The 11,494-nt window shown below is 37.6% G+C and overlaps 1 protein-coding gene across 4 annotated transcripts in view; it reads right to left on the bottom strand.

Annotated features, from left to right (window-relative positions):
- Window positions 1-11,494, bottom strand: part of ANKRD17 (ankyrin repeat domain 17) — a 200,020-nt gene that overhangs the window by 74,996 nt on the left and 113,530 nt on the right. For 2 of the 4 annotated variants that reach the window (XM_019516757.1, XM_019516758.1), the window contains exons 8-15: window positions 8,630-8,867; window positions 7,895-8,086; window positions 7,423-7,532; window positions 6,841-6,928; window positions 4,512-4,639; window positions 3,842-3,985; window positions 3,120-3,222; window positions 868-1,623 (exon numbers count right to left, since the gene is read on the bottom strand). In XM_019516757.1, coding sequence (XP_019372302.1) covers window positions 868-1,623; window positions 3,120-3,222; window positions 3,842-3,985; window positions 4,512-4,639; window positions 6,841-6,928; window positions 7,423-7,532; window positions 7,895-8,086; window positions 8,630-8,867 — 1,759 coding nt within the window. The remainder of the gene's footprint in view (window positions 1-867; window positions 1,624-3,119; window positions 3,223-3,841; window positions 3,986-4,511; window positions 4,640-6,840; window positions 6,929-7,422; window positions 7,533-7,894; window positions 8,087-8,629; window positions 8,868-11,494) is intronic. The other 2 variants (XM_019516760.1, XM_019516761.1) reach the window with 1 other exon arrangement.

Here is an 11,494-nt window from a genome sequence, read left to right as displayed (position 1 = left end):
CGGGGGGGGGGGGGGGGGGCGCCAGGAAATCAAACCATTCCTTATGAGCTTAATTTTTAGGCACCCAGGCTTGAAAACTGTCCTGAATATCTGAAAGTATTCCCCATTTCATTCTCTGTCCTACAATACAATTTGTTCTTGCAACTTCCCCAGTATCTAGACAATGGCAATATAGCTTTAACATCTCTAGGCTCAGATTCCAGATTAGCCCACTGATGTGATTCTCAAGATAACCAGCACTTTGTACTTAATATTTTTAATTTAAGATCAATAATGATGTTTATAATGTAATATTAACAGAATAATCTGATAAGGTAATTTAAAAGTTGCAATAAAAAGAGGCTTATTGTAAAAATGCAATCGCTTTAGTATTTCATTTGTTTCAGTTTTCATGGGCAACTGTAAATCAATATTAGCTGCTTCTGATTTCTAACCATATGTCTAGTTTGCTTACAATTCAATTTTATATTTGTCTTAAATAATAACTTTGAAAGGTCAGCTATGGCAGCTCTAATTTTAAATGCAAATGCCCATTTAAGGTAGAGGCTTGCTAGATATACAATAATGTATACAAGGCCTTTCCAAAAGCTTATTTCTTAATAAACTGGTACAAGCATTGAAGAATGACATTATCACGCTAGTGTTCTAGAGCTGGAAATGGGTTTCAATACTACTAGTGATTCATTTGTGGCTTAAACATCTATGCAAGATAAAATGCCATTTCCCAAATATAACATACCAACCTGTCAAATGGGCATGACCTCATTCTTGTAATAGTTGAAACAAAAACAGGGGTGTGGACATAGCCTCAATGGCTGGCTTTAAGCAAATCATATATTATACCTCCTCATAACAATATAAACCCACCTGCCATGATGTCATCCAGCGTGTCATTGAGGGTCTGAGCAGGGCTGGCTACCATTAACCCTTGCTGTGTTTCTGTCAGAATTCCTTGCCCCAGCCCTGCCAGCTGTGCTTGGCCCAATACTGGCTGTCCAACTATAACACCTTGCAGTTCTGTAAGATTTGCGATGGACCCTGGAGGTAAGGAACCTGTTGCCAGAGGCAAAGCTTGTGGCATCGCCAAAGGCTGAACTGGTGCAAAACCCATCTGTGCAGCAGTTTGCTGAGGATCATCTTTGAGCAAGATGGGGTCCACTTGTTGTAACCGTGCATACTCTCCCTCTGAAAGTTGTTCTCCAACCCCAACAGGAGTCAGTAGTCCCAGGTGCTGGCAAGACTGCTGCTGCTGCTGCTGCTGAAGCTGAATTCTTTGCGCTTTAACCTCTAGATATTGCTTTTTCAGTTGCTGCTGGGTTTTCAGTTGTAATTCTCGCTCTACTTTCTGCAGTTCCTCCAAAATCTTTTGTTTCTTCTGAATTTGTTCCTCTCTCGTTTTGTTCAGCTCCTCAATCTTCTCCTTGGTGAGCTGGTCAGCATGTGCCAATTCCAAGGACTGCAGCTGAGCATTCTTTTCTATGGCTTCTTTTATCCTCTGCTCCAGCTCTGTTAACTTGCCCTGAGCCTCTTCTACAATGCTCTCTGGAGACTGATTGGTGATGTAACCCTGTACATCCTGGTTGTTTGCTGGCAAATGGCTGCCGGACTTTTGTTTAGAAGCAGCTGTGTGAAAAAGAAACCCCCTCAGAACCAATGGAAGTGCACATGAATGGCATCCTCATTATAGAGCTACTGTTTGGATGTTTAATGGGCAGTTATGCACCAAGGTACGGCACCCATAGAAGGTGGAAGTGTACTGTAAGGCCCTTGGTAAAGAAAACCACATCTAATTTTAAGTTTTAATACAGTGGTACAAAGCTGTGCTAAAATAAGATATTTATTCCAAAATTCGTTTAATATCTGCAAATAAGAAATGACTGCCTCAAGACCTGTAGTATGCAAGTGGTATGTTCAGATTAAAAAAAAGGAAGGGAAGACGACACTGTCTTTAGACTTGATGGTTTGTGTTTGCAGAGTCTGCCAAGTTAATTGCATGGAAAAGCCTAAAGCCCAGAAAAAATGTCAATATTTGAGGGGTAGGGAAAGTTTTCCTGTAGATAATCAGCTTTGTAACTTTAACTTGGGTGACAGAGAGTTTCTAAAATCTTTTACTAAGAATACTGAATCCTTTCACACTTGGAGTCCAGCTGTATCAGCTTGACCTCCAGTATATTAGAACCTCAAGTATTAAGGAACTAAATTCAAATCAACACTCTGAATGGGCATTTACAGCCTTTAGGTGGTCCACATGGAAGACATGAATTTGCATGGGTTCAACCTCAGTTCCCAAACCAGGAGAGGCACGGAATTCAGTCTTCACATTAAGAACACACAATGGACTTTGTTGTCCAATACATCTTTTGTGAGCAAGTCCAAAACAATTTAGCAGACACTGTCTGCTGTACCAGATAGAAGATCTACATGTTATAAGTAAAGGAGAAAAGTGATTAAAATTAAGGGTGGAAGGGAAATTAAAAACCAGTACTTCTATCAGTTGCTTTGAGTAAAACTTAAGTAATATTTGGAGAATACAGGCATATATACAAAATATATTTTATCACACACATACCATATTATGTAGAACTTTATATTATATTAAAAATTGGTATAAAAATGCAGAATATCTGAATTAGATGCAAAATTAAGTGTCTAAAGTGGACCGGAGTCACATTTCACAGAGCCAACATTTTACAATCCAATCCAAGAAATTCTGCCTGTAAAAGATCGTCAAGCCCTTATCCAAACCATCATCTTAAAAACGTAAAATGCAAGCCAACTATGGTATTACTGACAATTTTAGAAATCTAAAATTATCCTTTATTAGGCTTAAACTGGTTGTCAACTGACAGTTCACATTAGTCTTGACAACCAACCACACATTTTGTAATACTTTTATGAAGGCAGATTTCTTGACAATTTCCAATTGTCAAAAAAAAAAAAAAAGGATAACCAATAGTTAACATTTTATTTGGGTAAAAACAGTCTTTAGAAGCTTTCTTGACTGATTCCATGACCATTTTCTATAAGAACTTCTCATCTAAGTGAGAAGTGAAAAGCAAGGCTACATTTTCTACCTAGAAAAGGATTTTTAAAAAGTAATCTGCAGAACTACAACTGACCTTTACTTCTGATGGGTAGGGTTGTAGCGACATTGGCAGGGGGTTTGTCAGGCTCCTGGGGTGGGACGACCATTGGCAGTGCCTGCACTGGTACACGAGGAGCCTAAAACATTGAACACTAATAGATTACTTTTCTTCTCTCTCTATGTACTTAACCTAGAGGCTATACTTCAATAAAATATGTACCAACTGTATATATTACAAAAGTTGCATGCATAACATTTAGCAGATAATGTTTAATACCTTTTACAGCCTCAAATTCAAATGTCAACAGTTGCTAACAGTTTTTCATTACTGTAAATTCACACATTTAACAAACAGCATATATTGTAAACTAACCACCACTTTGAATATGGCAAACTACTGTAGACCAGCAGTGCAAATTTTGCCACAGCTGTCTGCAAATATTCTAGTAAAACTTCTCACTGCAGAATTGCTATTTTTAATTACTGACATTTTTCCCCTTAGTGTTTTTCAGTAAAATTAACAAATTAAGAGGAAATGGATAAGAGATGCATAGTAAAGCTAATATTTGGTCTTCAGTTTGGTCTTCAAATTTGCTGTTTTTTTCACAAAAGCTCACCAAGTAATCTATAATACACACTAGCTTATGTTTCAGGACATGAAAACTGAAATACTGCATGTGTTTATTGCCTGAACTTTAATTGGAAATGCAAAGGAAAGGAAGTTGTGTGTCAATTATATTAGCACTTGCATCTTACCCTATTTAAGTCATGGGATGGAGGGGTCAACTGGGTGGCATCAGGTGCAGGAGCAGAAAGCAAGTTGTTTGGATAATCTAAGAGGTAACAAACCACGCTGGTATGACCACCTTTGGCTGCCTCTATTAACATAGTTGAACCATCCTGCAAGAGACCACACACTGCTTTAGAAAAAGAGAATAGCATAAGACTCACTGAATCATTTTGTCAGCTGAGAGAACAATCTATATACAACATATTCTAAAAAGGCATGTCACTGTCACAATTTCTTTCAAAGTTCTTGGTTCTTCAGAAGTGCTTTGAAACCTTATAATTCAGTTTTAAAAATAAACACAACAATGTGCATTAATACTAAAAAAACCCCCAAGAAAGTTACATTTTTTCTAAAACTAATTATTCTCTGCCCATTTGGAATCTTACTAATTCTACCTTCTTGGGAAAAGAATTCATGACTTTGTGGGTGATACACTTACAATCCCTCAAGCATTACTTAGGGCAAAATTCATTTGGACAAGGGATGATTCTGTTTAGTATTTTCAGTGTTTATAATGTTGTTATGAACTCCATTGCATGTATTCCAATATATTTGGGTGTGTTACATTTATTTCTAAAAGTAAGAGTAACCAGAAGATAATATGTTTAAAAAAAAAAATAAAATGCTAAAACATACTTTTAGTCTGTGTGTAGGATCAGCTCCATGAGCTAGCAATAACTCCACAACTGCCAAGTGACCTCCTGCACAGGCCAGTGACAGTACTGTATGATCATTGTTAGCTGTAGTCCGATTCACATTTGCTCCTTGAGTGTATAGAAGAGAAAAAGGATGGTGAGGAAAAGTTAATTTACAGAAAGATTTTACAACTGTAACAACTGTTACAACTTTCTTGTTCCAAAAATTAATGCCTACTTCCACATTAAACTAAAATAAATAAATACATAACAACAAACACATTTCAAATAATACTCCATGGTAACAGACTTATGATCTATACAGCAACATCGGGCATATATTATGCCTTACTGGTTTCCTCCATTTTGCTGATTAATATGAAAACAGAATTTCTGACAAAAACATATTTTATTTGTTAGGCAATTGTTAACATTTCCTAAGCACAGAGAAGGGAAAATACCAGGAATATTAATCTCTTGAAGTCAACCTTCTATACTTATAAGCATGAAATGAAATATCTTACAGCATGTGATACTATTAGTCAAAGTGTGACAGCAACTTAGTTGCATTATTGCCCCCCATTACTATAGGTGCCAGCTTTGTTTTCTGATGGTGAGTGCTTTCTTGGGGGGTGGAGGGAGGAGTGGGGAAAGCAGCCCCGCACATACCCAGAAGAGGTAGCATGTTACTTTAACCTGGCTCATCCAATATCTGTAGAGATGAAGTGCATTAGGGGAGTGTCTTTGGTGCTTTTATCTACTAGCTGATTGAATAAACTTTAGCTAAAAACACCAAAAAACCCCACCGAAGTGGGGTATCTTTACAGATACTGCTGTGGCTTGTGGGGGCTGAGCACCTAAAAATTTCTTTTCGTGGGTGCTTGAGCCCCAGAGCATCCATGGAGTTGGCACCCATGCCTGTTAATCAAAAAGACAAAGAGCACCCTTTTTAGTCAGTGGCAAATAGTAACTAAGGCAGACAAGGTTCTTTGGGTAAATCTGGTATCTTTTATTAGGCCAACTCATCTGATATCTTTTATTAGACCAACTCAAAAAGAGAAAAGTTATCAGATTTACCCAAAAAACCTTGTCTGCCTATGTCCTTTGACCAATATGGCCATAACCTATACCCCTGAAATAGTAACTAATGTATTCAGAGATTTTTCACCCTCCAAAGTTCAAAGCGAAAAGGATGCCAACATGAAGACTATGGACCAATTAGGGATGTTGATATCCCTAATTGGTCCATAGTTATCCTTAAATAAGTGCCTGTTTAAACTCCTCTGATGATGTTGGTTAAACATAACACATACCCAGCACTCGTGCATTGAGACTAGTCCTCCCCCACCCCCCCAAGTCAGCATGCAGGGAGAGGGAGGCAGAGATGGAACTGCATAGTGCAACTAGCCTCCCCTCCTCCCTCCCAAGTTAGCAAAACAATGCAGGAGAGGGAGGTAGAGGTGGAGTTGCACGCTATGACTAGGTGCCTTCCTGGGGCACTACTCCTTTTCCCTTCTTCACCAGACTGCATCTGGCACAAAATGTTACCTTTAATGCATTAACAGTATAAATATACTTACCGTTTAACCTTTCACATCCCTAGGACTGATTAGGTTCCAAAATAGGGTAGAAAAACTTTGTAAAGTAGTAAGCTTGGCATATGGAAGAATGTTAATAATGGATCAAAGTTGTGACCCAAACTTAAGTTTACGGTTGATTTCTGGTTCTGCAACGTCACTCACAACATTTTTGTTGTTGTTTTTATGAAAAGACATCTAACATGAATTTGATTTTTAAACATATGCAACACCCAGATTTCATCATCTTCAACCAGATAAATAGGTGGATCCAAGAAGTCTGATTTTCAGAGTCCCAAAGCCATACCATGATCCCCAATGAACTCAATGGTAACAGGTGATCATTTAGTGCCTAAGCTTTTAAATTTGAAAGCAATAACCTATGAAAATTAGCTGCTTAAATAACTCCAGAAAGAGTTTTTAAAATAGATCTAATGAAGGTGAGAGCAAAACTATAGCTTATATGGCCTACAAGTAACCAATATGCTGATAAAATGATAGATAAAATTGACAATTGGGGATCAAATATATATTTAACCAAAAAAATTAATCATATGCGAAGAGCAACTAAAAAGAATCAGCACAATTCAGTTAATGATTTTTTTAATGCAACATAAATGCTCTATAAAATACCGTATTAAAATTGTCTTTGTACTAGCATTATCTAAACCTATATTGTAAACATGTATGCACACAGAGTATCTTTGATACTTCCTTTAAAAGGAATTATTATGCAACTTCTCAAAAACTCACCTTTGCTAATCAAGAACTGAACAGTGCAAACATGACCTGCTCTTGCAGCTTTCATTAAAGGAGTTCTTCCACCTTCCGACTCATGTTCCTAGAAAGAATATGAAAATTAAATATTCTAAAGAGTTTTAAAATCCAGACTACAATATTTCACAAATTAAAACATTTTACTGTTTAACAACTGGTGATAATCAAAGCCTAACTCAACATTAATGGTAAGACAGGATTTTGTATACACCTTTATAAAAATCTCTTAATTTTTTGATGAAATTATGATGTATTAAAATGTTCAAAGTAGAAAATGATTAATGCTTGGGCCATGTTTCTCACACACACACACACACACACACCCCCCAAGCTCGCAGCTCGCTTCAATTTTTTTTGGCACTGTAAGGCTCTACAGGTGTTCTGAATCTGGGATGAAACAAATTTCCACGTGATAAAAAGCTATCTAAACCATCATTTATGCAACTAATGTGAAATATAATAAAGAAAAAGCAAGGCAGGCACACTTTTTTGCACTGAATACAAATGTAAAATGTAGCTTTTAAAAAAAAATTGTCTTAAATAAAGGCAACTGCTTACCAAATCTGCACCTGCCTGAAGTAAGACATCTGCTACATCTGTGTGACCATTTTCACATGCATATGTCAGTGCTGTGTCACCTGTTGCTGTTGTTGCATGCACATTAGCCCCTGAAACAGTATAAACAAATATGTAAGCATTAGGTGATACACTAGAGAAAAATGCAAGTCTCTATATTCTTCAGCAAAAGAGACTGTACAATTTGAAATCTATTCCTCAACATTTAACAAATATTTAAAGAAACATTTTTATCAGCTATATCTGACAAAAATTCTGTTACAAATCCCCTCTAAAATGAAGCTTCGGCTATTAAATACTTGGCAATGATAAGCATACACCAAAAATATCAAACAACATAAAACAACTATACCATATATTTATGGTGTAACTTCGTACACAGTTATTGAAGATTTAGCAAGAATCACTTTTTTCCATGAAAAATAAAAGAACCCACAAATCCATTCCACCATACCTGCAGCCAGTAAATATTTAACAAGCTCCAAATGACCCTCTTGAGCAGCTTCCATTAAAGGTGTGGAACAACCAAGTTCTATGTCAGCGCCTGCTTTAATAAGAAAATCAGCAACCTCCAGGAAACCTCCACAGCAAGCTAGAGTTAGAGCAGTTTCTTGAGTCTCTTCTGTCTGAGCATTGATGTTTGCTCCTTCCAAAAAGAAAAGCAAATCCCACCCAAGCTCAAATTAGTTATTGAAATAGATATTAAAAAAAACCAAACGTAAAGTTGATTTTTAACTGTCAGATAGTTTAGTTATAAAAAGAATTACTGTGTTGGTCACAAATCACTTCAGTATGTTTTATGCATCTCTGACTATTCAGTGATTTCTTATATAATCACATTAAGCAATATTAAGTTTCTTAAAGACTAACATTCTCCAAGTGGGTTTCTGTAGAGGTCAACTTAAAGATACAAATTACATATATTGATTGATTAGCATGTAATGCTAGTCTGAAAAATATATGGTCAGATTACCAGTTACTGACACTTATCACTGCTAATTTGAACTCATTAGAAGATCATAATTTTGTTTTAAAAGGTCAGCTTGGTACAATTGAAAGAAAGCTACTAAAAGCAATAAATATGCAAGCATTTTAGTTAAAAACAAGCTCTTAAAATTATCAAGTACATTCATATTCCTAGATGCCAACAAACATTTTAAAGTTTGAGTAGTTACATTATTTTAGTTACCTTGACCTAGCAATAATGCCACCATTTCCTCATGGCCTTCTCTGGCTGCTTCCATTAGTGGTGTGTAGCCTTCATCATTTACCTCCTCCAAGTTAGCTCCACGTTCAATTAATAATGCTGCCAGCTCAACATGCCCACCACAGGCTGCCAAAGTTAATGGAGACTCAAAAGAATCAGCAGGCATATTCACTTGAGCACCACTGTCAAGGAGTAATCTAGCAACTTCCACATGCCCATCCTAAGGATTAAAAAAAAAAACAACCAAAAACCAGATGATGAACACAGTACATCTATCACTTACCTTGGAGTTAGTACCTAAAATGCATATATTACCCCATTCACAAGAGGTAGTTATGACTATGATATGTAATTGAAATCAAAGAATTTAGAAACATAAAACTCACTGAAGATCAATATAAGTTGTGGAACATACCACCTTCAGACTTATCTGTAAAATCCAAAATAGCTACAATCAAGTAAGGAAGTTAGTGCAAAGATTCCAAATATCAACTATTAGAACCTTATAAAGTTCATCAATAAAGAATAAAAGTTGCAAGGAATGAAGTTAGCAATTTCAGAGCACACACTAATATTTATTAAAATATACAACAGGTACAACAGGACTATAAAGCACTCATGAGATGGAAACAATGGACAATTTGTACTTGAAATTATTAATATAATATAGCCCCCTAATCAGCAAAATATATTTGTTTTTCTCTAAGCCACTGGTAACAAGTGTTTCTTGCTTGCATGCGTTTAATTCCAAGATAACCATATAGCCCTACTGAGAAAAAAAAAATGTATTAAAAAATAAAGATGCATTCAGAAATATCTCCCCGTCCCCTTCCCCCCAATTTTGTTGTCAGATTTACTTTAGTCTCAGATTTATTAAGTGATTTCAGGTCTAATTAAAAAAAAAAGCTAACTTTCTCTAAAATATTAGTTGAGCTAAAAAGTGTGTTTTTAAAAGTCCATTTCCCTCTCAATTGCTCAACTTTGAATAGCTTGTAACTAGCTATGCAGTCTTCTGGGCAAGATGAACCTGAAATTTTACCCAGGCAGAAAAATGCCAAAAGCAAAACTTCAGACCTTTAATATATCATACAATGTTTTTTTAAAGTACACAAACCCCATTTCCCCCCTTACAGGCTTGCTTAGTTGGTGTCCTTGTTAGTCAGGACAGTAATCACCAAACTGCCATCTATGAAATAAACAAGTTTTCCTTTGAACAGACTATCTGGGTAAGTGTGACATACTTGTCTTCAATGACAACTTCTGAAGCACTATCTTTCAAACTTCAGACCTCCTGGTCTGCAAAACTGCACTGCTTTCTTAGAGGTAGCAAACTTCTGCTGCTGAAATTCATTTGCATAAGACCATCGAAATAAAGGAAAGCAAAAAGCAGAGACAAACATTCCCACCATCCCATCTTTCCCAGCAGCACTGGAGTTAATCACAGCAATATCCATCTACCAGAAGCAGGTGTACATTTGGTCAAAATGGGGTTGTTAGTTAATGAGAAGGAAAAGACAAGATCAGAGAAGTTAGAGGTATTTTTTTTTATTAAATATTCTCCTCGACCCATACTACAATATTGTCCATTTTTCTAATTACTACATATAGCATAGGAAAGATTACCAGACTTTCAGACACCAACTGTTACAGCTTTTTGGCTTTGTGTCTTAACGTATATAGTAGGCTGGAGTCAAGACAGTGAGAAACAGGTCGATTTAGTCACTATAAATCATCTAAGGAAAAATAAGCTGTTTAGAAATAAGCAAAAGACCTCTCAAGGAGTAAGCCTTTAGCAGGAATTCAAAACCTCCTATAAAAAAAATAAGCAAAACTACCTTAATTGGAAGGATACAAAGTTCAGGACTAAAATTAAACTTCAAAAAAAATACATCCTGAAAAAGGCATCCAATTGGTCTGCTTTCCCTTAACCTTGAGTATCCTTTATCTAAACCAAAACCGAACTGCATATATGCTTCAAGCGTTATTCAAAATAAAATGCATACTCTCCATGTTAAAATGGGATCCAGAAAACTCTACAGATGCCTGAAGGAAAACATGCGCTTTGCAGTAGGTTTGATGGTTAAAAATCTAGGACAGCAGTTGTCAACCAGGGGTAGGCGTACCCCTAGGGGTATTTAAAAAGGTCATAGACAGTACAAGGGGGGCTCCCACCACTGCGTGCACCCCAGCAGAGGCCTGGGGGGCATGTGCCCCCATGAGCTGTGCACAGGGCAGAAATGGCTCCCAGGGCAGGTGCAGCGGTGCACAAAGCCCAGTATGCAGTGGCAGTCGCCTCTACCCCATGCACAGATCAGGGGGAACATGCCCTCCAGGCCTGCACCAGGGTGCACACAGTGGCAGGAGCCTTCCCGCACCCCTGAATGAGCCACCCAGGCTCCGACTGTTCCAAGACCTAGCCCGGCCAGGGCCCCATTCACCCCAACCGCTGCCCCTGCCTGTGCCCCACTCCCTTCCTCACCATGGGGGCTTCAATTTGGCCCTCCCATGGCCCTATCCCCTCCTCCACAGACTCACCTGCCTGGGGGAGGGAGGGAGGGCATGTGCACATGTTCAGCCCCCTAAATAATTTTAATATAAAGGGGTACATGAGCTGAAACTTTGAGACAGAAGGGGTACACTTGTTAAAAAAAAAGTTGAAAACTCCTGGTTTATTCAATGGGGTTTTCAAAAATGCTCATTGGTGGCCTTGCCCTGCTCCCACTGACTTCAGTCAGAGCAGAATTAAGCCAACCCTTGTCATTTCTGAAAATCTTACTTTAGGGTAAAGGCCTGGCCTCAGTGAAGTCCCCTGGAGTTTTGTGGTGGAGGTCTACAGGGCCAGGCTTC

The sequence above is a fragment of the Gavialis gangeticus genome, unplaced genomic scaffold, assembly GCF_001723915.1.
Source record: "Gavialis gangeticus isolate Ggan-Ray unplaced genomic scaffold, GavGan_comp1, whole genome shotgun sequence".
NCBI classification, from domain to species: domain Eukaryota; kingdom Metazoa; phylum Chordata; order Crocodylia; family Gavialidae; genus Gavialis; species Gavialis gangeticus.
The sequence above is the reverse complement of the archived record's forward strand: the minus strand, read 5'-3'. Positions and strand labels throughout refer to the sequence as shown.